The 22,977-nt window shown below is 39.5% G+C and overlaps 1 protein-coding gene across 5 annotated transcripts in view; it reads left to right on the forward strand.

Annotated features, from left to right (window-relative positions):
- Positions 1 to 22,977, forward strand: part of LOC118807933 (cytoplasmic phosphatidylinositol transfer protein 1-like) — a 71,792-nt gene that overhangs the window by 11,090 nt on the left and 37,725 nt on the right. Inside the window, exon 1 of one of the 5 annotated variants that reach the window (XM_036570122.1) lies at positions 12,169 to 18,956. The exons of 3 other annotated variants lie outside the window; for them this stretch is intronic. In XM_036570122.1, coding sequence (XP_036426015.1) covers positions 18,877 to 18,956 — 80 coding nt within the window. In that variant the 5' untranslated portion in view covers positions 12,169 to 18,876. Of the gene's footprint in view, positions 1 to 12,168; positions 18,957 to 22,977 lie in introns of those variants that run through there. One more of the 5 variants, XM_036570127.1, reaches the window with a different exon arrangement.

Genomic DNA, 22,977 nt, shown 5'->3' on the forward strand with positions numbered 1-22,977 from the left:
ATAAGCCCATGTTAACTGGTCAGCTGTCAGTTTTTATTAGCCATGTTAGCATTTTAGATGCAGTTTTGTCATTATGTATGCGCTACGCAATACCAGCTGTGTGTAATAACAGGCCTCTTATGTAGTAAAATAAAGCTGACATTTCACTGACTACAGCTCAGTTTATTTTGTTGAATTATTGTGGATCTGATTAGGGTGTCAACAAAAGAAATCGGATCACAGATCAGTACTTACAATGAGCTGCCTGCTCCCGGAGGCTGGCACACTGGTCAGCTGCAGTGAAAGAACTCAGCAAGGGTAATAACATGCTAATGCTGGGTAATTTCCCCTGGTGTTGTTTGTGTCCGTAGCGTAGGAGCTTTGCTTCTTGCTGCGAGTAGATGTAAACAATGCCTGCTAAAAGCTCATTTTCCACAGCAGGGCAATTGGGGTTCAGGGCCAGTGACATAGGTGTGATAGCACTATCCCTCAGGAGAATGTTATCAGCTGAACCTCAGGGTAGAGATGAATGCACTAACAGATGGTGATGCTGTAATGGAATTTAAAGGAAGGAGAGGATCATTCAGTAAGTATTTTCAAGTACTTGCAGAGACACAAAGTGAGACTTGGGCAACTTGACATGGATAGACACAAATTTGACAGCAGTAGATATATTGCTCACATAAACTGCTCAACTAGTCCAGCAGTCAAAGAAAACAGTTAGGTTAATAGGGGTTTTTATGTATGTATTTATTTATTTATTTATAGATAGACATTTGATTTTGAACCACAAATGAAGCAGGTTTTTTAAAGTATAATTGCTTATTGGTCCTGCCATGGGAAAGGGGGCTAATGGCAGGCCATCAGGTTACTGTGGTAACTGTGACGGTGGCCTAAACTCACTTCCCCTTCTAAATTCAAGCCAAAGAGCACTCTGGCTATACCTCAGCACTGGAGGTTGATTTGGTTCAATTAGTGACATCCATTTAATTCACACGCTCAAACATCCGGTACATGCCTCTTTTATGCTGGCACTTTTTATGTCTCATAATAATAACAGCCTGTCCTCAGAAATTGCTAAAAGTGGAAGTTTGGCATGCATTCAGACTGCAGCAAGTACATTTGCTTCATGTTTGGTAAATGCTGTTGTGTCTGATTTAATGCATTGTATTTTGTAAATGTCTGATGACTAAAACTGTGCCTCTAGGAGTAGCACTAGCGGACAGAGTGGTAAACACAGAAATGTTGTACATTTTGCATCTTTTTATTATCTGGAAGATTTTATTGCAGTGCTTAAAAACTGCAGTGCTTAAAAAGACATAGACTTCAGTCTTGGCTGTGTGTGTTATGTGGTGGTCTGAATTTTAAGTGTGTGTAGTATCTGCTCTATTGAAGGCTCCGACACAGAGAAACCGTTGTATTCCTCTTAGGGTCTGATCACAGCCTAAAGTGTTCTCTTTCAAGAGCCTTTAGGTTGAGGGACTGGCACACAGACATGCAGAGTAACACATATAACTCTTCAGGCTGAGAGCATGGGCATGGTGCACACATGCCTGCAAAGAAAATACACTTAAAGCCTATTCATACAGTCCGAGTTCACAATGGTGATGTGACGTTGATGGACCGCAACATTGCATAAGGTTTTAAATTGGAGGAGCCAGCTCGATTTTCTATGTTGTATGTGTTAAAATCAGGCTAACCAGTCAGAGGCCAGTTGTCATGGTTGCAGTCCAAACAAATGTGCATCAGGATGGCAGCACAACAGCTCATCTTGCTTGTGACAGAGCACAAAAGCTTAAACAAGAAGCAACACACTGACTATAAGAAGGTGAAGGTTAAAGGAAATACATGGTTAACCATAGCTGAAAGGCTGGGGCTGACAGTAAATACCTTAGTACAGCATAGCTGTTTGTAGTTACTGTTCATGCCCAGGAACCTCCCTTGCTTAATGAAATGCCTATGTCTTTCATTTTTATTATTTATTTTTTGTAGTTGATGATAAAAAATATGGCAAAATTTTCAGACTTGATATGAATGCTTCACTTTAGGCTGAGGGCGTAGGCATGAGCTGACTGAATCAACACCAGAGAAGACTCTGTGAGAAGGTTTATACATGTTCATTTATGGCTAAAGACATGCATAACTTGCCTGTTGTGTGCTTGAGAGACAGAGAGCAATACTTTTTATGATATATGTCACAGAACTGAGGTCTGTGACCAAGTTGCAACGCAAAAAATGCACCAAACTGTCGTGCCATTTTTAAAAAAGAGTATGAAAATTTATGTGGTGCAATATTTATAATATAGTGCAATATTTTTTATTTATGTGGGCAAAAATAAACAGTTTAAGAAGGATATAATAGCATAATAGGCTGATATCCATTCAGCACTCAGTGCTGTGCAGTTTCTGCGGTTACTACACACTGTTCTTCACAGGTTTTCTGTATTGATGTACACTGATCTAAATCAAAGGTGCCAAATCTTTTTCTCTTGGGTGTCAAAGTGCAATGTTCCATGGGTCAAAAACATATAGACTTTCAGAATTTTATTTTATAATATTGCACCATATTTTGTTACTAAAATATCCCAAAATACTATTTTAAAAGGAAAACAGTAAGTAATGAGTTTACTCATTATAATATCATTATATTTTATCATGTTAACATGTCATATTGACTGCCCTAGTGTTACGGTACATGGTCTGTCTCCATGTACCTGCCTTTATGTTTGTTTTTTTCCCTAAGCTGTTTTTAATGACCTCATTAATAGAATGCCATTGAGAAGCAAACAGTTTTATCTTGATTAAGTGCCAACACAATAGATACACAAGGCTTAGCTTCGTCCTAACCCAAAGGATTAAATCCCCATTATTTCTCACATTTACTAGTGTTTTTCTCCATCTGTTCATGCAGATAATGGCAGCTGTTGGTAATTAATTGGAATTGTTTTGCCAGCTTTTATGTATTTGCGGGGTTTACTATGTGTCTGTCTGCAATCGTAGAGTAGAATGACATGATAGCTGCCTGTGCCTCTCCTTGACATACACCACACTGACACACACACACACACACACACACACACCAGAATGATTAATAGACCATGAACATGGAGACAATTTGTGTGTACACACATACTCACTCTCATGAACCCTGCTGTTTCTTTTACTGAATATTACATTTGTGTCAAAAGCAATTATTGCTGTGCATGGATTCATTGCTGTGTGTGTGTATGTGTGTGTGTGAAAGAGAGAGAGAGAGTGTGTTTTAGAGCTGGATGATATAGGTTGGTATGTAAATTTCACACTGTGGCATAGGTCAGAAAAGACTAGCTTTTCATGGTTTATAAATTTCCATTATTATGGAAATCATTGCAAGCTACAAATTTTAAAGCTGAATAAATTTGCTTGTACATGTGAAATGAGAAGATGCCACTGAAAAATGAACTGTCAGTGCAGTCCATTGTTGTTGAATTCTTTCATAAAGTGATTGCATGCAGATTGAAATTAACTAGCCACTTATCTCTGGTGCAAAGCTTCTTTTGTCATTTGAGATTAATATCTTTTTGCACATTGTCCCTTACAAAATAAACATAATAACCTAAAATGAATAAAAATAAAGAACATTCACTCATCTGAATAATTAGTTGAGTGTCATATAATTTGTTACATCATGTGTAGAATAACAATATTTTGTCAGGTTATCACAAGATGGATTTTATTTTCATATTGTCCAGCTGTGTCGGGTTTAACTGGCTATATTCCTCAGTCTCGCAAGCTATGCTTTTGCCTGTTGTCCGAGAGCTTGGTAGATTTCATTGCTCAACATGGCCAACAGCTGTCTGCTTTGACAGGAAAGAAACCATTCGACTGACAAGCAGAATAACCAATTGCAAGACATAAGGTTGTGAATTTAACAAATCTTTTTCAGTCCCATCAGATTTCCATTGGACTGATAGAAACTCTTGCACGAAAGTACATACACATGGGGTACGTTTACATGCATTTAATAATCTGATAACTGCAGAAAATCAGATTTTGTCAGTTATTCAGTCAACACATTTACATGCGCTTAGGTAATCAGATAATGGGAAATCACCAGGTCTACATTAGTTAGGCAATAATCGGATTTCTGCTTTGCAACCATGACATAAACGTAATGTAAAACTCAAACTTCATGCCACAACTTTTTAAAAACATCGAGTCACTTTAGCTGAACATATAAACATACATCATCTAGAAGATGAAGAATATTTAAATCCTTCATTTTGTCAAGCATGTAGTTGGTTTCAGCATCACTCCGAAAGTGTTTTGTTTCTATCTTGTCAGTGTGGGTTAAACACTGCTTGCTTATTTCCAATACCGCAGTCTGTTTTCACACATGTGCAGACTGAGAAATCTGATTACTGAGCTAAAATCCAGCCCTTTAATCAGCAATTGATATGACCATTTGAATAATCAGATAACTGCAAAAATCCGAAAGTGATCAGATTAAGTGGATGTAAACGCACTCATGGACGAGTGGATAGATAATCAGAGTTTCACTGACAGAGTTCTGATTGTTATGGCCATCTGAGCATACAGTAAATATCAGACAGTCCATATACCTCTGCAGGTGGACAGAAAGACGCTGAGACGAGATGTTGCCCAATTCCACAGGCTTCTACTGCTTCAGACCCTTTCATACATGTTAGTGCAAAGCAGACATTAATATCAGTCGAGAGGCAGAGGCTGGAGGTATTTTTAATGTAGTATGGAAAGTCTTCAATGTGAATGTCTTTGTATAAAACCACATTTCTCCATTTCCCAGGCCAAAAGAGGTCACATTAACATTTTTTCAGACAAATCAAATTTGTGATGATTTTTTCACTGCCAGAAAAAGGCGTCCTTGTAGCTCTGGTAATTGGGGAGCAGAGCAGATGGGAAGAAGATCGCAGCTGTCTGAAAGTGGGAAGCACTACTATCACTCTGGGTTTTGGAGTAGTTTGGAGGGCTTTGCTGGTATAGCCTGGGGAAGCTTAAAAAACTCCAAACATTTGTAAACGTTTAGCAGCAACATTTTGAAGATTGAAAGCCTTACCAGAGGTGATGAATAGAAAATAACATAGCTTAAATGAGATACTTTAACCAACAGCTGAGAAATGTCTCAGTGACTCAAGCACATCTCCTGTACCCATATAACCAGAATGTATCCAACATTATTGCTTTTAGTCTAGAGTTTTTGCTAATAACTCTAAACGTAGAGCTGGGCGATATGGGCAAAAATGTTATCAAGATAAACAAAATTCATATCGTTTGATATCGATACATACTGCGATAAATGTCAAATCATTATTTCTTTCAAGTTTGAAGGCTGATTTTTGCTCCTGGTTGGTTAATTGCTGTTTTAAACTATCCTTTATGGTCGGAACACGTCAAACACGCGCCAAACAGTGGAACATTTCACAAATCTGCCATGGGAGAGTGGGAAAAAGTGTCTGGTGAGCTGTTTTTACCAGCTGGAAAAGCATGGCTATTTTGTAATAGTCATAATTTAAGAAAGAAAACAGATTATGTTTAGCCGGTGACGAGCGCTAGGCTACCCCGCTACAAATTACAGTATCACATGATTCAGACACCAGCTAGCGACGAAAGGACTTCTCTATACTATCGTAGTAGTTTAAGTGGTGAACCGCAAAATATCTAACACCAGACAAACAGAGTCCTCTTTTTAGGTACGTTTAAACTGAAAGCGGTGCTTTTGTGTCGTGTTTGATCCACAGTATCATCAGTTCTCCGTGTTGTGGAGTGACGGAGCGCTGCTTCAAGTTAGCCAGCTGCTAAAAACAGCTAGCCTGGAAAGATAGCGCTCTCCCGCTCTCCAATGCCTCACAGCTTCCTCAGTTTACTTTCGTTTAAATTAGGGCTGTAATTTACATGAACCCATTTCTTTCTTTCACTTTCGTTGCTTGGGAATGCACTAATACTTAAATATGACTGTCCGAGTGCTGTAACAGCGCTTTAGTTGTGAGGAGTGTGATTGCGATTTAACACTGCTAAAGCTGGTTAGGATGTTAGGAAAGAGGTAAGTTCACTGTAGGACAGTATCGTTACACCACTGACCTCGTCACTCACACTCGGTCACAGGAGAACAGATCGCCGGTCGCTCCACTCAAACAGGGAATGTATAACGTGTTTCAGCCGTTGCTAAAGACTCATCTTACTCGTGGCCCCCTCCCTCTCTAATCATGTAGAAAAACTCGGAAGTGCTCCCTCTTCTGGTGACAGCAGAGTAGTGTCGCTTTCCTTGCAGCAGAAAGCGCCACCAAGGCTTTCGCTAGAACGTGGGAGTGTGAGAATGGTGTATTATATCGAACATTCATCGAACATGTCGTATCGCTCTATCGAGGAAAAGTTATATTGCGATAATTATCGTTATTGTTTTATCGCCCAGCCCTATCTAAACGTAGGAAAATAAATACACTGTGCAGCTTTTACCACTGTTAGCCACTCACTTTTAGCAGTGGTGATGGAGGTTGGAACCAATCATATTCAACTCTGCTAGATTGCACGGATAACCCCGTCTTTCCAGAACTCCAAAGGCGTGACTTGTACTTTTAGGCCTGAGTACTGTTGTAGTGGTGCCATAAGGCAGTGATTTTCAAAAGAGTTCCCTGCACAGATTTGGGTATTCTCCACACCCAACACATTGATAAGTACTGATGAGCTGGTCAGGTGTGTTGGGGCAAAAAAGAGTTGAAACTGAACAGTGAGTCCCCAGGACTGCAGTTGAAAACCACTTTCGTAGGCCATAACGTAAATCTTTGATGGCTTAGTAAGAAAATGTTCTCATTTACAGCATAGATTATGTTTGTAATGCCATAATATACCCAGAGAGATGATAAGGCGCTTGCGGTCATGTCATGCGCAGTAAGATTTCTTTTGTTAGAATTTATGTAGTGATGTCTTTTTTCAAGATACATTGCAGTTTCCTGCTATTCTGTATGGAAGAAAGGACTATTATGTTTCATGAACACATACTCAGTAGCAAAGTGTATTCCTCGCTCATAATGCATCAGCTACTGTTTTAGGATTTGAAATGAGAATCATTCTTCTTCAGATCTTCTGTGTGACTGCGTGTGGTCTTTCAGGAAAATTGATTCAGAGAAATTGATCTGCGGTCTGTACTGTTTCGTCTTCTGGCCAGATTAATCTCATCCTTTGGCCTCTGTTAGCCTCAATCACTGTTTAACCAGCTGTTCCTCTGTCTGCTCTCTGCAGTCTCAGGACCAACTGTCCTTGAGTTTTATTCACAGTTCAGCAGTTTTCCACAATTCTAAACTGAAACCAAGAATCTGTTAAATTTCATGCACCCTGCAGAACTTCATTACTGCTATGGGCTGAAATGTGCACAAGCCACCCTGTCACCCCTAAGCGGTGTGTGGGGGATTAAAAAAAAGCAAGTTGAATAGCTGTGAATTTTAAAAAATGGGTGGGAGATGAATTGTAGTCTTTTGAGCTATGAGATTCAATGATCTATTGTTAAAGAGGGTCAGTAAGCATGCAAAGACATGCAAAAGGGTCTGAACTGCTCCGTGATCTGCTTTAAGCACCGTAACACGTTGCTTTCCTCTGCTTTATTGAATAGTTTGCTTTCTGTAAGAGTACACTTCAGAATGATCACACCATTGTCAGTGGAATGCAAGCTAACTGAAGGTTCTGTTTGTGATTCCACAGTGGTTATTCAGTTCTTATTATAATAGCCAGTTACATTGTACAATTCGTCTGGGAATTCTGAAGCCGCACATTCTACAAATCTCATCAAGGGGTTGTTGACTTGAATATCAACTACTTCGAACCCTAAATGTCAAACAACCAAATTTAGTAATGTTAAGGGAAAATGCCACAGAACTTGTTCTTCTTTACAGTGAAATTTTGTAGATAGACCTTGAGATGAATTTCTAACATTTACTTAATTTTTTCTTATTTGTGCTCACACAAACTCAGAGAACATATAGACCAAAGGAAATTCAACATTTCAGATGACATTAATGTGTTAAGTGCTAAGGTCTTTTGAAGAGACAGTAAGCTTACATAAACCCTTATGTGGTGTTTGGGTCTGTGGGACCCACTTTCAGTGTTTACCAAAAGAAAAAATGATGCGATTTATTAATAGTTTCAACCTCAGATTCCTTGGCCTTTGTTCATTTTCTGTGAAGAACGTATAAAACAACACATTTTCAGTGACTTCACACTGTACGCACCCCACACATTTATATTAGACATGTGGTGTTGGGGTGAACCTGCAGGAAGTAAAAGTGTGGAGGTGCTGTGTCCCGTCACTCTGTTCTCCTCCTACATGGCGTGCTGTTAGTGTGTGTGTTTGTATATGTATGCATGTGTGTGAGGGTGGACAACATGGACAGGCTGCTGACTGGCTACAGCTGCTAAAAGAGAACCCTACGCTGGGCACTTGTGATATTTTAAACATCTGGTATTTTTACATAAATTGTTATGGCCGTATAGATTTAAAAAAAACAATGATGCGGTGGATCCACCAGACCCACTAACAAAAACATGAACACCACACAAGGGTTAATCTTTGTACTGCAGTGCTTTCATGCAAACTCACTTGCCCTTCATGTATAAAGAGCCATGTGTCCTTCTTAGAGGTCCACTCATACCTTGGTGGGTTTCTGTAATAAGGGCACTGATTGGAGCTCAGTCTGCCACTGCTCTCATGCCAGCCCAATGCGCCTCGCAGTTTGGAGAACATGCTGCATTGCGCAGCATTATGAGAGACTCTGTCCATCCACTAGAGCTCTTAGTACATAAGTAGAGGGAGAAAGAGTGTATGTCTGACTGAGTGAGGGAATAAGTGCATAAAACTGCATTGTGGTTGTCATGGAGCTGTGCATTATAACACCAGACACATAATACACGCAGGATAAAAAGATGTGTGTGTGTGTATGCACAGTACTGCATTTACACAGATTTTCAAGGCATATTTGCCCTGTTGGGCAACATATTGCATGTGTGTGGTGCACTGTGTGTTTGTTTACTGAGTATAATGATCTGTCTGCCTGAGTGTTCCTCTGAGTTGCTTCATTTTTTGGCCTCTGTAGCCATGGGTTCTGTCAGGCTGTGGGCTTCTATAGTGATAAAATCACAAGAGTGAAGAGCAGTGACACTACAGAGTGTACTTGCAAGTAGGGGTGCACTGATATGAAAAACGTGGGCCCATGCTGATATACAGTATTTTTAATGTACATATCTGTCGATACCAATACTGATGCCCATGTATAAACATTTATAAAGTGTAGAAATTAGGAATGCATCTACTTGGATTAGCATTACAGAGAAATGCTGCATTTATTTGTAGATGGTTGCATTGAGTAATTCAGTAAAATGAATAAAATGCTGATATTTTAGCTCAGTAGCTAACCATCTCCTATGTATCTGTTTGAAATATTGGTCAAATATAAACATCTGTCTGATGTCAATTGTTTAAGTAAATATCTGCCAATACCAATATGATTCCGATATCATTGTGCATCCCTACTTGCAAGCATTAGGGCCCCTTGAAATCTGTTTTAGAAGATACATTTACTCAGCAATAGAAGTGATACCTCAGCTTGGCTGGAGAAAGGCAAAAAAAGAAGGACTACATGTTCTTGGCCAATACGTGCCACGTGCCTTACTGACATGCAGGAGCTGGACACCGTGCTGTACACAGAAACACGACAGAATCTCTGCAAATAGTAATGTGTGCAAAAATAATAACAGATGCTCCTTTGTTATTTGGATGGTAAAAGGACAAATTACATTAAGCATTATATGTTAAAAAGTTTATTATAATTATAATCTCCCCTGAAATCTGCCAAGTCCATGCATTTTCTTGTTTATATCTGTAAATCATTTTGTCATCGGTTTCATGTCCACGTTCTCTGCATGACAGAAACCATAGAGGTGTATATATTAGTGAAATTAACAGAGCCGTGGGTTTTTTTCTCCTTTGGGGGATGTTGTGAAGTGTGACAGGCACCAGAAGATTCCTTCACCCCCTCCTTGTATTCCAGGAGGTAGTAGCCAAAACCAGAGCACCCTCAGGGGGTCTAGCTTTTAAATACTGGTCAGCCATTTTCTTCTAATAAATCTTAATATCGCAGTTTGCTGAAAAGAGGTGCATGTGACCAATCAAACTCTTGCTACTCAGTTTCCCATGGAAATTTTTCTGGAAATTAAGGTAATTACGGTAAATAATTCATGTTTATGCTTGACATTCATGCATTGTCCAGCACCAAAGAAAATAAGAGCACAAAGCCAACATTGATTGTCTAGAACTCTTTGGAAGAAAGTAAATTTAAATCTCTTGCACAAAATCCATTTACAGTACACAGTGAAGCTGCAACAAAAGACTGAATAAATCTTGACAGAGCATCCTCTTTTTGTTGTCATTCCAATCTCTCTCTCCCTCTCTCTCTCTCTCTCTGTACGTACACACTAAGAACTTTATCTGCCAGAGAACCCATCACTGCTTACGTTATACTCAAGATATTGGACGGCTGTGAGTGTGTGTGTCTGAACGAGTCTGTGTAAGTGTGTGTTTGTCTCTCAGAAAGTCATTAGGGCAGAATCGATAAGAGCCTTTCAAAACATTGCCTTCTCACCAGTGTTCACATTATCTTGCCTGTATGTATGCATTAACTGTATATATCAGCTGTCTGGAAATGGATTCAGTGTATCAGCAGTATTATGTATTATGTAGCCCCCCGTGCTCTTAATGTTTATTTCAGTTTATTTTCCTGAGCTTTCCCCTTGGATGTGTACAGTGATACAAATAGGAGAATGAACAAGTTTGTTGATTAGAGCAGTTAAATCTTTAAATTATTTTCCTTCTAATGTATAAAATACGCATTTGAATGTTAAAAACTAGCCCTCCTAGTATATTACAGGCCAGTTAGTTAGTAGTGGTCTGCACGGGCATGAAGTTGAAGCCTGAACCCACCACAAACCCGCTTGCATGCAGAAACACACATGGATTATTACAGATATGGTTTTACAGAGCATTGTGCACCAGGTGCTTCAGTTGTTCAACAATTAAGTCATGCTGGAATAAATTAGTATTTTACCATTTTATTGTGTATTTTGAAGTATTGTCATATGATATTTTTGCCATAATGCCCGCCTCTGTATGTGATACACTAACAGTATTTTTTATCAGTCTGTTTTTGTGGAATTGCCGATCGTACCTGTCAGAGAACAGTGTGTACATTACTTAACTTAGCCCCGCTGCACTAAATTTCTCTCACTGCTGCTACATGCACAAATGCTTAATATACTTTGAATGATCTCAACAAGGGTAGAGAGAGAAAGAGAGGGAATGTGTGAGTGTGCAAAATTTATGTATTCATATTCTCTCAAATAAAAACAAATCTGCTACATAAAAATCACTCATTAGAACACAAATCTGAGCCCATGCTGTACACGAGAAATCGTTTTGAAACCGGCCCGAACCATGACATTTTGTTGGGCCCTGTCAGACTCGGGTGCCAGACCTGACCATGAATCAGCAAAACAGCAACCTGTTTTTTGGTTTAACTAGAGCTTTTAAATATGTTGCAAGATTTGCAAACACCCAACAGTTCTTTAGCCATTGATAACACAACAATGTGCCAGTTTAAAAAAAAAAAGAAAAAAAATCCATTTTAATTTCTGAGTCTTTCTGACAGCCCTAGTGTGTACATGTGTGTATGTGAAAACAGGGAGACAGTTTGGCAAGGAAAGCTTTGAGAGGTCCTGTACAGGAGAGGCTTTTATGATAAACTGAGTGGATTAAGTCGATCCGGTCTGTTTTAGCTTTTGCTGACCTTAGAGAACAGGAATGTAATTCCTGATTAATTTGAGCTGTTCGCTCTTCAAACAGACGCTTCCTGCTTCCTTCTCTACACGCTCACCCTACGTCATCGATGCTAAGCAGCTGCCAGACTCTCAGCCCCGTTCCCCAAAGCAGCTGGAACCCGCTGTCCTGCTCGTGTGGCCTCCTTTGACGTCAGCAGGAGCTGATGAATAATTATAATAATAATAAAAAAACAACGATGGAATGCTGTGAACCATTTGTCCTTCCTCTCATTCCTGTCTTTTTTTCCTACTCCCTCTCTCTACTTTTTTTCTTAGTTGTGTTGTTCATGCTGGCTGCAGGGAGGAACAAAAATCTCTTTTGACTTAAGAGTGTGATTGCGTGTGTGTGTATGCGTGCAAGGGTTTGTGTGCATACGCATGTTTGTGAGTATCCGTGACTTACTCACTTTAACATGCCAAAGCTGACAGTTTGCGTAAGAGGCAGCTGCTGCATGTGCAGGCCAGCGGTGAGGACAGCTGACCTAGGGGAGGACGACACACACTCCTTCATATCTCTGTCTCTCTCTCTCAGAAGTGAACTCTGTGCTCTGTGAGGGGAAGTCAGAATGTGTACGTCACATTTTGGCCTGCTATGTGTTTTGTCCTCTCAAGAGAATGACTACAGTATCTGCAGGGCTTTTTGCTCACATCTCCCCACACCCTTTCCGGAGCCTGACTGTCATCATATGAATGCCTTTGTGTATTTGTGTGTGTCGGTGTCCATGCACGTGTGAGTGCAGCTCAGCTAAACTCCTGTACTCCTGTTCCCAGTCTTACGCCATACTCCATGGTCCATATGCTCCATCATTCTGGGAATCATTGCCTTTTTTTCTGCTGATATGAGGCCTGTTTTTCCATTACATTTAGACAGAAACTCTTGGAATGGTTAAGCTTAATCTTGGGCTGAGAAAACAGATCATTGGTTAATGTGGAACCACTCTTTGTTGTATGAGTACTGTTTGGATGTCTGCAGATACTTAAAAAGTAGGGATGCATAGTTGTATCAGAATCATATCGGTATAGGGAGATGTAATGTATTCTGGAAGAGCAGGATCTTTAGGTGACACTATGCTAATGTGCAAAAATGTCTGCATTTGTAGCTCTACATAAATAAATGCTATATTTCTCTGCAATGCTAATTCAGGTGGGTTTAGCCCCTAGTTCTACATTTTATAAATCTTTGTGTATCGGCATCAGAAAATATACATGAAAAATATTGGATATAGGCATTGGCCCATAATTCCCATATCGGTGTCTTAATTTTTCTAAAATTACATTTTACAAATCATAGGTCTACAAATAAAATTAAATTCAGATTTACAAGGTCTTAAATTTTAAAGATATGGACAGTTGTTGTTTTACAGGCTTACCTGCTGTTGAGCTAGCCTGCTCAGAGACATGGAGATATCAGTGTTACTTTGAAGAGTGGTTTTATAATTGGTATGTCATCACTGCAGATTTGGTCTTAAATTATATCTAAAGTGGAATAAATAAGAGTTGTTAATGTATTAAGTTATCTTGAAGATGCTTGCAGACACTTTGTTAAATACAGTACACCAGGACAACATTTTCTGCATTCTATACAGTATTTTCAACATGCTCCAGATGCTTTGTAAGTAGGTGTATACATATGTTGGACTGAAACTAATTGAATTCCTTACAATTAAAATGGATAGTGCATAATAAGTTCAACTGATACTGATTTGTTTAATAGGTTTAATTGTTATTGCTGGTAATGTTCCATCATACTGGTTTCAATCTCTTTGGTATATGTGTGTGCACAGTGTGCTTTCATTATGTTTTTTTGTGATGTTTGCACAGATTCTTAAGAGTTTCTTTAGAAGGTGTGTTCACTGGGGCCAACTTCAAAGCTGCCCTTCTCAAATACAGGCAGGCTAGTTTTGTCTGGTTGAACAGCAGTCTTTGATGCGCAAGAAAATCTGGCTTCATGAGACGACACAAAGGCCAAAGATCTGGGGTCATGCACTCCATTTCAACCTTTTTAGAGTAAATGAACAGATCTAAGATAAGCTTTTGCCTTTTATATTTTAATGTGGAGGTTTCCAGATGTTTTTACCTCGTGACCTCAAGCTAAAGCCAAGCAAATTAAATAAGACTTTGTACTGACTTTGCCTAGTTAACCAATTACAGCCAGAGAAATTACTGATCTATGCTTAAACCCAAAACAAATCATTGAGCTACGTTTTCATTTCACTATTAATAATTGTGCATTGACAACTGCTGAGCATGTGATCAGTCTTATAACTGAAATGGGATATTAGCCTTCGTTCTGTGGCGTCCAGGGCAGTCATTCTAAAATGGCAAATGGCGTTTCCCAGGATCAAGGCTGCTGAGCCTCTGCTGCACGTGACTGTGTAATGTGGTGAACTCAGGACCTCCAAGTAATGGTCAGTCCTATTGATTTAGCTGTAAATGATAATGGAACGTGTTACTTACTGCACCTTTATAATGCTACAACGGAAAATCCTTTTGGCAAAATATCTACTCATGAGGTCAGACCTGCATTAGTGACGAAGGCCTCTGGAGGAGCTAAGTAATAAACTTGACGAGTGAGTGTTCTGGAATGTGTGGTTCTAGAATTTTTTACTGTGGTTCTAGAATGTATTAGACAACTATTGTTCCATAATATATGAACTCATTGGGTGTGTCTCAAAACCTAGTGAGCTCTCTACATAGACAGTATTTTACACCACGATATGCACGCTCCCAACAAGAAGCCTTTCCCAATTCTTAGATATCTCAAATATGCTGCCTACTGAGGTACTTCATTTTGGCCAAATATCAAGAGAGCATCGGATGTTTCCTCAGCCGCTGAGGCAATCCCACGATGCAGCGCCGCGCAACTTTTGTTTGGAGATGGCGGGCTTCACCAAGCAGCGACGTCATCTTCAAATGTAAGTTATTCTGATTTTCTGGGGTATTTATCTGTTTTCTAGTCATAAAGGTGCACAAATAGCCTATACTTTCCGCCTTTGACCACAACTATTGTCTATTTTGCTGTTTCATTCAGAGCAAATAAAATTAAAATCGCTATATTAACCGCCAGAGCAGATCCATGTTGGCTAAATGTGATTTTGACGGCTGAGGTAAGTAAACGCCGGTCTCGTGCAGTGGGCGGGAACAAGCGGCAACGTCACTGCTGTCTAACTAGAGCGTCTCATTTATCTATCTTATAAGGGTAGATGACGGTTGGAACGCTGCCTACTTAGACAGCTGCCTATGTAGACAGCGGCTACTTAGAGTTTGTCAAAGGGTCAAATGTGATGTTCTAAACACACCAGTGTGCCAATACTCATCAGGGAATTAAGAGCTTTGTTCAAGGGCACAATAGCATTAACAGTGTATTATTAGCTGGACTAGTTACCACACCTTCATGGTTTTTAGCCAAGTTCCCTGACCACCCTGACCACTGCTCTGCCACCACCCTTTATTCTTTACTTTTTCTATAAAGGAACATGCTAACAGTAAGTGGGCTCTGTTAGTTTGATCTCACTTCTATGATGATTCTAATTTGTCTCAATTAACTTTCATCAGCAGTATTTCTGTGAAGCAGTTGTGTTTTTTCCTTTGAGTAATGGCTTGAAATTTGTCCTGCAAACAGACCTTTTTTCCCAGTTAGAATATAAATGACTGCTCTTAGACTAGTGGCCTCCTGTGCATACAGTGGTTATTTTATAGCTCCGGCTTGCGTTACCATTTGTGTATCATGTGCTTAGTGTGTAGCAAAACCACAGCCTGCAGATACGTTCTCTGTCTCTGATTTTGCTAAATAAATATTTGCTTTTCATACCCCATGGCCTGTAGCTGAGTGCTGCTCTGCACTGTTTAAAATGATGACTAGACATCTGATCAGATGAGCCAGTGGCCCGTCTGTCTGTTTATGATGGTGGAAAACTTTCTGTTTGATGGTAAACACATCTTCCTGTTTTATGCACTGTTTGAGCTGTTTGAAAAGTGGATCTCAGTGTTGGCGTTCAGTGGTGGAAAAATTGAGGGGGCTCTACAGCCACATCACTGCACGCAGGGGCTGTTAGACGGGAGATGGAGGTTCAGCCAAGGACTCTGGTGTTGTTTTTTAAAGTCTGGATCAATATAGACCTGTTGGCTTTAGCCACGTGAAAGATATTCAAGTCTCTACCAAAGCTCAAACAAGTAAATAAATGTAATAACAAAGTTTTGATTGGCAAAACAAATTTGTTGAGTCACTGTTCTTGCTCCTATGAAAGGAAATTAGATCCTTCGTTATGAGGCTGCACCAGCACTAGATATAAAAGGGCAGACAGACCTCCTTAATCAATGGTTTTGACCTTTAAAACACAAGTGCAGAGACAAAAAAATTCCCAAAGGAATGTATTAGAAACATAATAAATCTATGTGAAAGAACTTACAAATGTAATAACGCAGTGTGTGTGAATATGACTGTAGCTGTAATAAAACTCTTGACACTTTGCCCTCAGATCTTGACCTATCAGGCTGAAGCCGTAGATAAAATGGCCTGATACATTAAAGAAATGCAATGTAAATTGGTTTGAGATCGAAGTACCTCGCATGTACTGTTAATACTACACTCTTTATTGACTGGATATGAATGGGATAATTTAGCTAGCTAACAGCAAGCTTAGCAAAAATAGTTCTCTGGGAGGAAAATAGCTCTCACAGCTGTTTTTTCTGCTACGAGAGAGAAGGAAGCTTTGGCGCTCCAAGAGGTCAGAGGTGCAGAAGGTCAGACGTCTGTTAGGTGGAGACAAGGCAAGTCATCCTGCTTGAGGATGTTCCTCCCACTTCCTTTATAATATCCAGTTGCGATCCTGGAATAACTCTACATTGCAAATTTCAGTGTCTTACTGTTTTAACACACCCGTTTTAACCGATTGAAGGATTTAGGAATGAGCTGATGATTTGAGTCAGGTGTGCTAGAGCAGGAAACACTGAAATGTGTCATGCAGGACGATTAGGGCACTGATTCATGCTCATAAGGTGTTGGCCTTTTGCATTGATCTGAGGTCTGTTTTCATTTTGCTTTGTAGTGTTTATGTATCAGGGACAATGCCTATTAATCAAATTGAAATGCGGCAGTGTTATCCAGGTCGCTAATTTTAAGCTATACTCCCTGAGGCCTGATGTAAGCCATTTTTTGATTAGGAGTTTCGGTAAGGAAACCGGTCATATATCATTGTTTTTTACCTTCATTGTTGGTAAACTCTCATTCTTGGTAAATAATTTTAGTAGTTTAGTACAGAATACTAATTTTAGGCCAGTCTGGATTAGCAGCACTGTCAAACTAATTGAGGAAATCTCCATCTCTGTCATATTGCTGTGTGCCTGTTCACAACAACACGAGAGCCTTCACACAATGAATGAAAGAGTGCAGCTCACTAAACAAAGCCCTCACTGAAGTGTGAATTCTGCACTCTTCCAGTTCCTCATGAGTACGTCATTCACTCAGTACCAGCGAGACGACTTGGCTGCTTACTGACTCATTTAGCAATTACTGCCTTATGTAATAGCAGTATAATCCTAACTGTGCTCTCAGGCTGAGAAAGTCTGTGATGTGGGGTCTAACGTTTTAAAGACTAAAAACAGGTAAAAGGGGAACGTTTATTGTACTAAGTTTAGAGGTGGCTCCTGGATTATGGAGACATTTTTTAGTTCTCAAATGTAGTTAGTTTGTATTTTTTAATTCACAAGAGATATATTTAAGGCCAAAGTGCAGCAGTTAACTAAGCTCATCTCTTAGGTTACACTGAGGCTTCATTTAGACAATGAGGAAAATCAAATATTTTTCGATTCAGATCTATGCTACATTTGTTTACCTCTGAATCACAGGCTAATAACTAAATCCACAGATGACTAAACTCAGTCATGGAAAAAAAAGCAAATCTGATCTAAGCACCACAGCGCACTGTCCAAACGTGGCCCGATTTTGTTTATGGAGGTTATGATCTGTTCTGGGAGAAGATATTTTTGTAATTCTCCAATGCCCACATCCACTCTGTAGTACTGGATCAGCGGATGGCTGTTTCCTCTTTGACGGCACTAACCCAACAGTCTGTGTACACAAACACTGTGCTTCAAAAGGTGGTTAAATGATGAGGTAATGGATGTGGATCCGGATATGAGGAGAACAAATCTTGTTTGTCTAAATGTAGCATTGATGTGGGGTTAAAGTAGTGTAGTACACACTGTACAGCAAGAGGAGGTATTGATACTATGTGTGTGTGTGTGTGTGTGTGTGTGTGTGTGTGTGTGTGAGAGAGGGAGAGAGAGAGAGAGAGATGTTATAGAGAACTGCTATCCTGGCATTGGACCGGCTCTTTGGCCATTTGTATTGATTTTTGATTAGGAATTTCAGTTCACTTCCATAATATATTTGTATTGATACAAATATAGTAAACTTATGCATAAATAAGTAACACTCATTTAATCTTGAAATCGGAGTCACATAATTGTCATTGAGGAACTACGGTTCTACTACAGTCTCACAGTCACCCTCATCATCATCAGTCACGTATGGGCAGCAGATGTGGGTATGAGCATGTATTGTGGGTATGAGCACTGAAAATACTCTAATGCTCATCTCTAATTTATCAGACTTTTTACAGGCTGCGTTTGGACAGACTGTCAAATCTGACATTGTCCCACACATCTGATGTGTGTTTTTTATTTTTTCCTGTGAAACATTTCTTTAGAGTCAAACGTTTCGCTCAAGCTTTTTGGTTCCAATTAGGTCCACATGCATTATTTGACACGCCATTTCAGGAAATGATCATGAGCTGATGGCAAGATGCAGTAAAGAAGAAAACAGTAAATCTAATTTTATCTGGACACAGTGGGTTTTGGTTTTCAAGTGTTTCCAATAATAATTCCTTCCCACAAGGATTAATAATATATCAAGGAGTGTAAGAAAGCTGACCTGAGATTTTCTCTTACAAATGTGGATATGTTTTATATGGATAGAAGAGCTGAACCCCAAACCAAAGCATTCTCATTCCGTGATTGTTAATGGATGGACGGAGAGAAAAGGTGAATAGTATCTCGTACACTCTGTGGCTCAGGTCTGCAGTGTGTCTTCGACAATTCAGGTCAGTTATTTTTTCATTTGTATAACACGTTATACAGCAGCCATTGTCCCAGTAGCCCCCTAATGAGCGTCGCCGAAACAGTATCAGAAAAAAAACTACCCAAGAACATGAGGAAGAAACCAAGACTCACGAGGGAAACTCAATAAGAGCATGAAGAAGAAACCCTGAGAGGAACCAAGACTCAGAAGGGGAATCCATCCTCCTCTGGGCCACACATGTTTTCTGTTTCAGTCTGAGAGGCTAGAAAGTGGAAGACTTTCAGTTCGTTAAAAAGCTTTGAGTTCATTCAAAAGAAGTTGAGATTTGAGTGCTTTCTGTCTTTAGTATTACATCAGACGTTTGGTTAGTTTCAGATAGATCAGTATACTGTAGAGAAGTACACTGTAGAGGATTTTGGAGTGTCCTTTAAGCATGGAAGAGTTGCTTTCTGCATGCTGTACTGTGCAGAAGTGTTTGTACCCAATTTGCATCATACAAAAAAGGTTTAAATTGGACAGAAGTATCTTATGGCATTGGCTCTAACATCATTTGGATTTTATGAATTGCTTTTGTTGTTAAGAAGTTATGCAAGCTTTTTGAGGCTAAATTGATTGTAAAAGCCTAATTGGGGACTGTACACTCATGTTCCAAAAGCAAGTTTTCTTGGATGAGAGTGTATTTGCACTCCATAAGAACATTGCTGGAGTCACAGTTATTTTCCCAAGAGGGAGACAGGTCTTCATTGGTCTCTGAAACAATAATATCTGGCTTTAGTTTGTGAATGTTGGTCTTCTTATCTTTCTGTTTGGTTTTCGTCTGTGCTGCCTTTAGCTCAGTAACCTGAGACCTTAACTGAGAATTGACGTTGCTGTTTAAACTCAGCAGGTTCACGGCGTGTAGCCACAGGCACTGAAATCATTGTGTTGATTTTCGGCATTGATCCAGACTAGCCTTCCGTGGTCAGATGCGTGTGTGTGTTTCAGAGATGAACATAAAGATTAGCCTGTGGTTAATGAGCTTATGGACCATTTGGTGAATCGAGTTTTGTGTTAATGAATAAATAGCTGTAGCTTATCAGAAGACATTATCTGTTTATTAATTGTTGTTTATGTATAATTTTTACATTTATTTTGTAAGGACGAGAAAGTTTAAGCTGTTTTCCATATTATCAAAACCGCTTATGTAGCTTTCTTGTTATGCAGTGATAGCAGTAACTGACAAACTGATGATAGGAATTGAGGAATGCATCAGTGCAATTTGCACATTATTGAAGCTCGGATGTTTTGTGGCATTTTGTTCCATCCTGCTCAGTTCCAGTTCATTCCAGTCTATTCCAGTCTGCTTCACTGGATAGTGATTGTGCATTCTTGGAGTGTGAAAAATAATCAATTCTTAGACGCACTGACGATTTTCTCCTGAAAGATTCACCATTGAAGCGCAAAACACTGTATCCCAATTTTCGAATGGGTTTGTACATAAAGTGTTTTTAATCGAATGCTGTAGGCTACATTTTATACTGTGTGATGTAAAGAACAAAAAGAGCAGTTAAGAATGGGTTTTAGTTTAAACTATTAGGTGGTTGAAGCATAATGACATACATGGTTTTATAAATGTATCTTGGCAGCCTCAATCAAAGTCAAATCGTGATTCCCACCCCTAATGCATTCTCTGTGAATTCACAATCCATCACAGCTCCAGGTTCCCATTATTCAGTAGCTACCGTACAAATTTTATATTACAGTAAGAGGGGAGGAGATAAAGCTGTTGATGGGCACCAACATAAAACAAAAGCCAGCAAAGCTTCTACAGCAAATAAAGCAAACCCAATCTCTATTGTTAACACAAATAGAGCCAACGAACATTCCCATGGTTACAGTCGCTGAGTGACAACATTCTTGCTAAGACACTGGCTAGTGTATCCTCATAAATATCTCGTCCCATTGAAAGCATGTTCTTGGAAAAGCACTGGCTGTCACCAAATGGCAATTACATGATAAGCACACAACATGTTGACAGAAGCTTTCATTCACTCAGAAGAACGTTAAAGCATTCGTTTAAACGGTTTGGCACAGACTTGCAGCTCAGTGTGAGACATTAAATTAATTTTGGTCCTGTACATGGCTCGTTCCCTCTTTTGCTCACCGGTAAAGCTGATTCCAGATCAGTTTGAAAAGATAACTTCAACCAGTACATTTTGCTGTAGTAATAAACCCTGTGCCCTCTGACCAAGAAATTTTATTGACAGCTAGAGATGCATTGATACTAATACTGGTATCGAGTATCGGCCCAGTACTGTGCTCATTTACTTGTACTCATTAAAATTTGTTGATACCAATTTCCGATACCCGTTGATACCATGTGATATAAGTAGAGCGTACACTGCCGCACTAATAAACATATGACTCAAGCTGGCAGTGAAGGAGGCTCTGCTCACACAGAGGAGCATTACTGACTTCGTGGCAGTCGGACACAAAGCCGTTGATCACTTTAAACATTCCGCCTTGGCAAATTCCTGCCAGGCATGCGCTGTGCGATTTTAGCCTATTTTTAAACACACACAAACACAATCACAGCTGCTTCCTCAATACGGGTTTAGACACGTAGGCTACCGAAACAGAGGCGAGAAAGTCGACATTTCCTATCAAAGTACGTCTATGCTGATGTTACTTTGTTTTCCTGAATAGAATTACAAGGTTTGAACGTTAATATGGTGATTGTTTTTGTAAAATAGGCTGAAGACCGAATGGTCCTACTGTGTCCATCTTCGCCTGGTCTAGCTTCAGTGCACAGTGTTAGCAGTGCTGTTCAGTTTTCAGTACTCGGTGCGCAGCATGTTATTTTGAACGCAACAGCTTTATTTATAAATGTTCGTGGACAGTGCTGTCTGTAGAGGCTGCGTTTCATGTAGCATTGACGAAGCAGTGTGACTATGTAAATCGTAGACTTTGTCCGTACATGATGACCTATTCAAACTTACAGCATGAGTCAACAAACAACATTTCTAAAATCACCCAGTGTGTGTCTGGCTTTGGAGGACATTCAGCTACAGCTCAACCAGCCAAAGAAAAGACTCAACAAGACGTAAAACTCCACAAGTGAGTTCCTTAGATGCGTTAGCCTCTGATGTGTTTCCTGCTATCACTGTGCTACGGAGGCTAATGTTGAAAGAGACAGATGAGGATCAAAACTATAAAACGTACTTTACTTACATCTGTTTTGCGTTTTTCTGATGTGAAACAAAATTCACTGTTCTTCTGCAACACTACTCGATCCAAGCTAACTAATGTTAGCTTGGCTAGCTAACGTGCACCATTTAAAATTAGCTAGATTTTAACGATTACATTTTTAAGATACATCGCACTCTTTTACAGTAATAACTACTTAGTTCTAAGTAGGTTACTCAGTATGGTATCAGACTCAGTATTGAGTAGTAAAAAATATGTAATCGTATTTGTGCTCTGTCTGAAAACAATAATATCTATGTATCTCTATTCAAAGCTTTATATTAGTTTTCCTAAAGGTTCCTGAAAGATTATATGATCTTTCCTGTTCAGCTGGGAGGAACAGGAACACCAGATACATTACTTCATTACTTTTTCTCTCTTTCTTCTCTTTCTTTCTGTCTTTCCTCTCTTTTTCTTTTTCTGTCTTTCTCACAGTTATTTTCACACCTCTCTTTCTTTCTCTCCCTCTCTTTCTCTCTACCTCTCTTTACTTGTTGTCTTTATCTCTGTATCTTTCTGTTGCTTTTCGCCCTCTCTCTTTTTTCTCTCTTTCTTTCTCTCCTCTTTCTCTCTGCCCCTATATCTTTCTCTTTTTCATCTCTTTGTCTCTCTGGCACTTTTTCTGCCTCTCTTTCTGCCTTCACTGTGACTCACTCTCTCTTTCATCTTTATCTCTCTTTTTTATCTCACAGCTCTCTTTTTCTCTATGTCTTTCTCTGACTTTTTCATCAGCTCTTTTCTCTCGTTATGTCCTGTTCTTTGTGCTTTTCTCTCTCACTCTTTTCTTGTTTTTTCTCTTCCTGTCACACGTTTCCTCT

The sequence above is a fragment of the Colossoma macropomum genome, unplaced genomic scaffold (genome assembly GCF_904425465.1).
Source record: "Colossoma macropomum unplaced genomic scaffold, Colossoma_macropomum, whole genome shotgun sequence".
Lineage (NCBI taxonomy): Eukaryota > Metazoa > Chordata > Actinopteri > Characiformes > Serrasalmidae > Colossoma > Colossoma macropomum.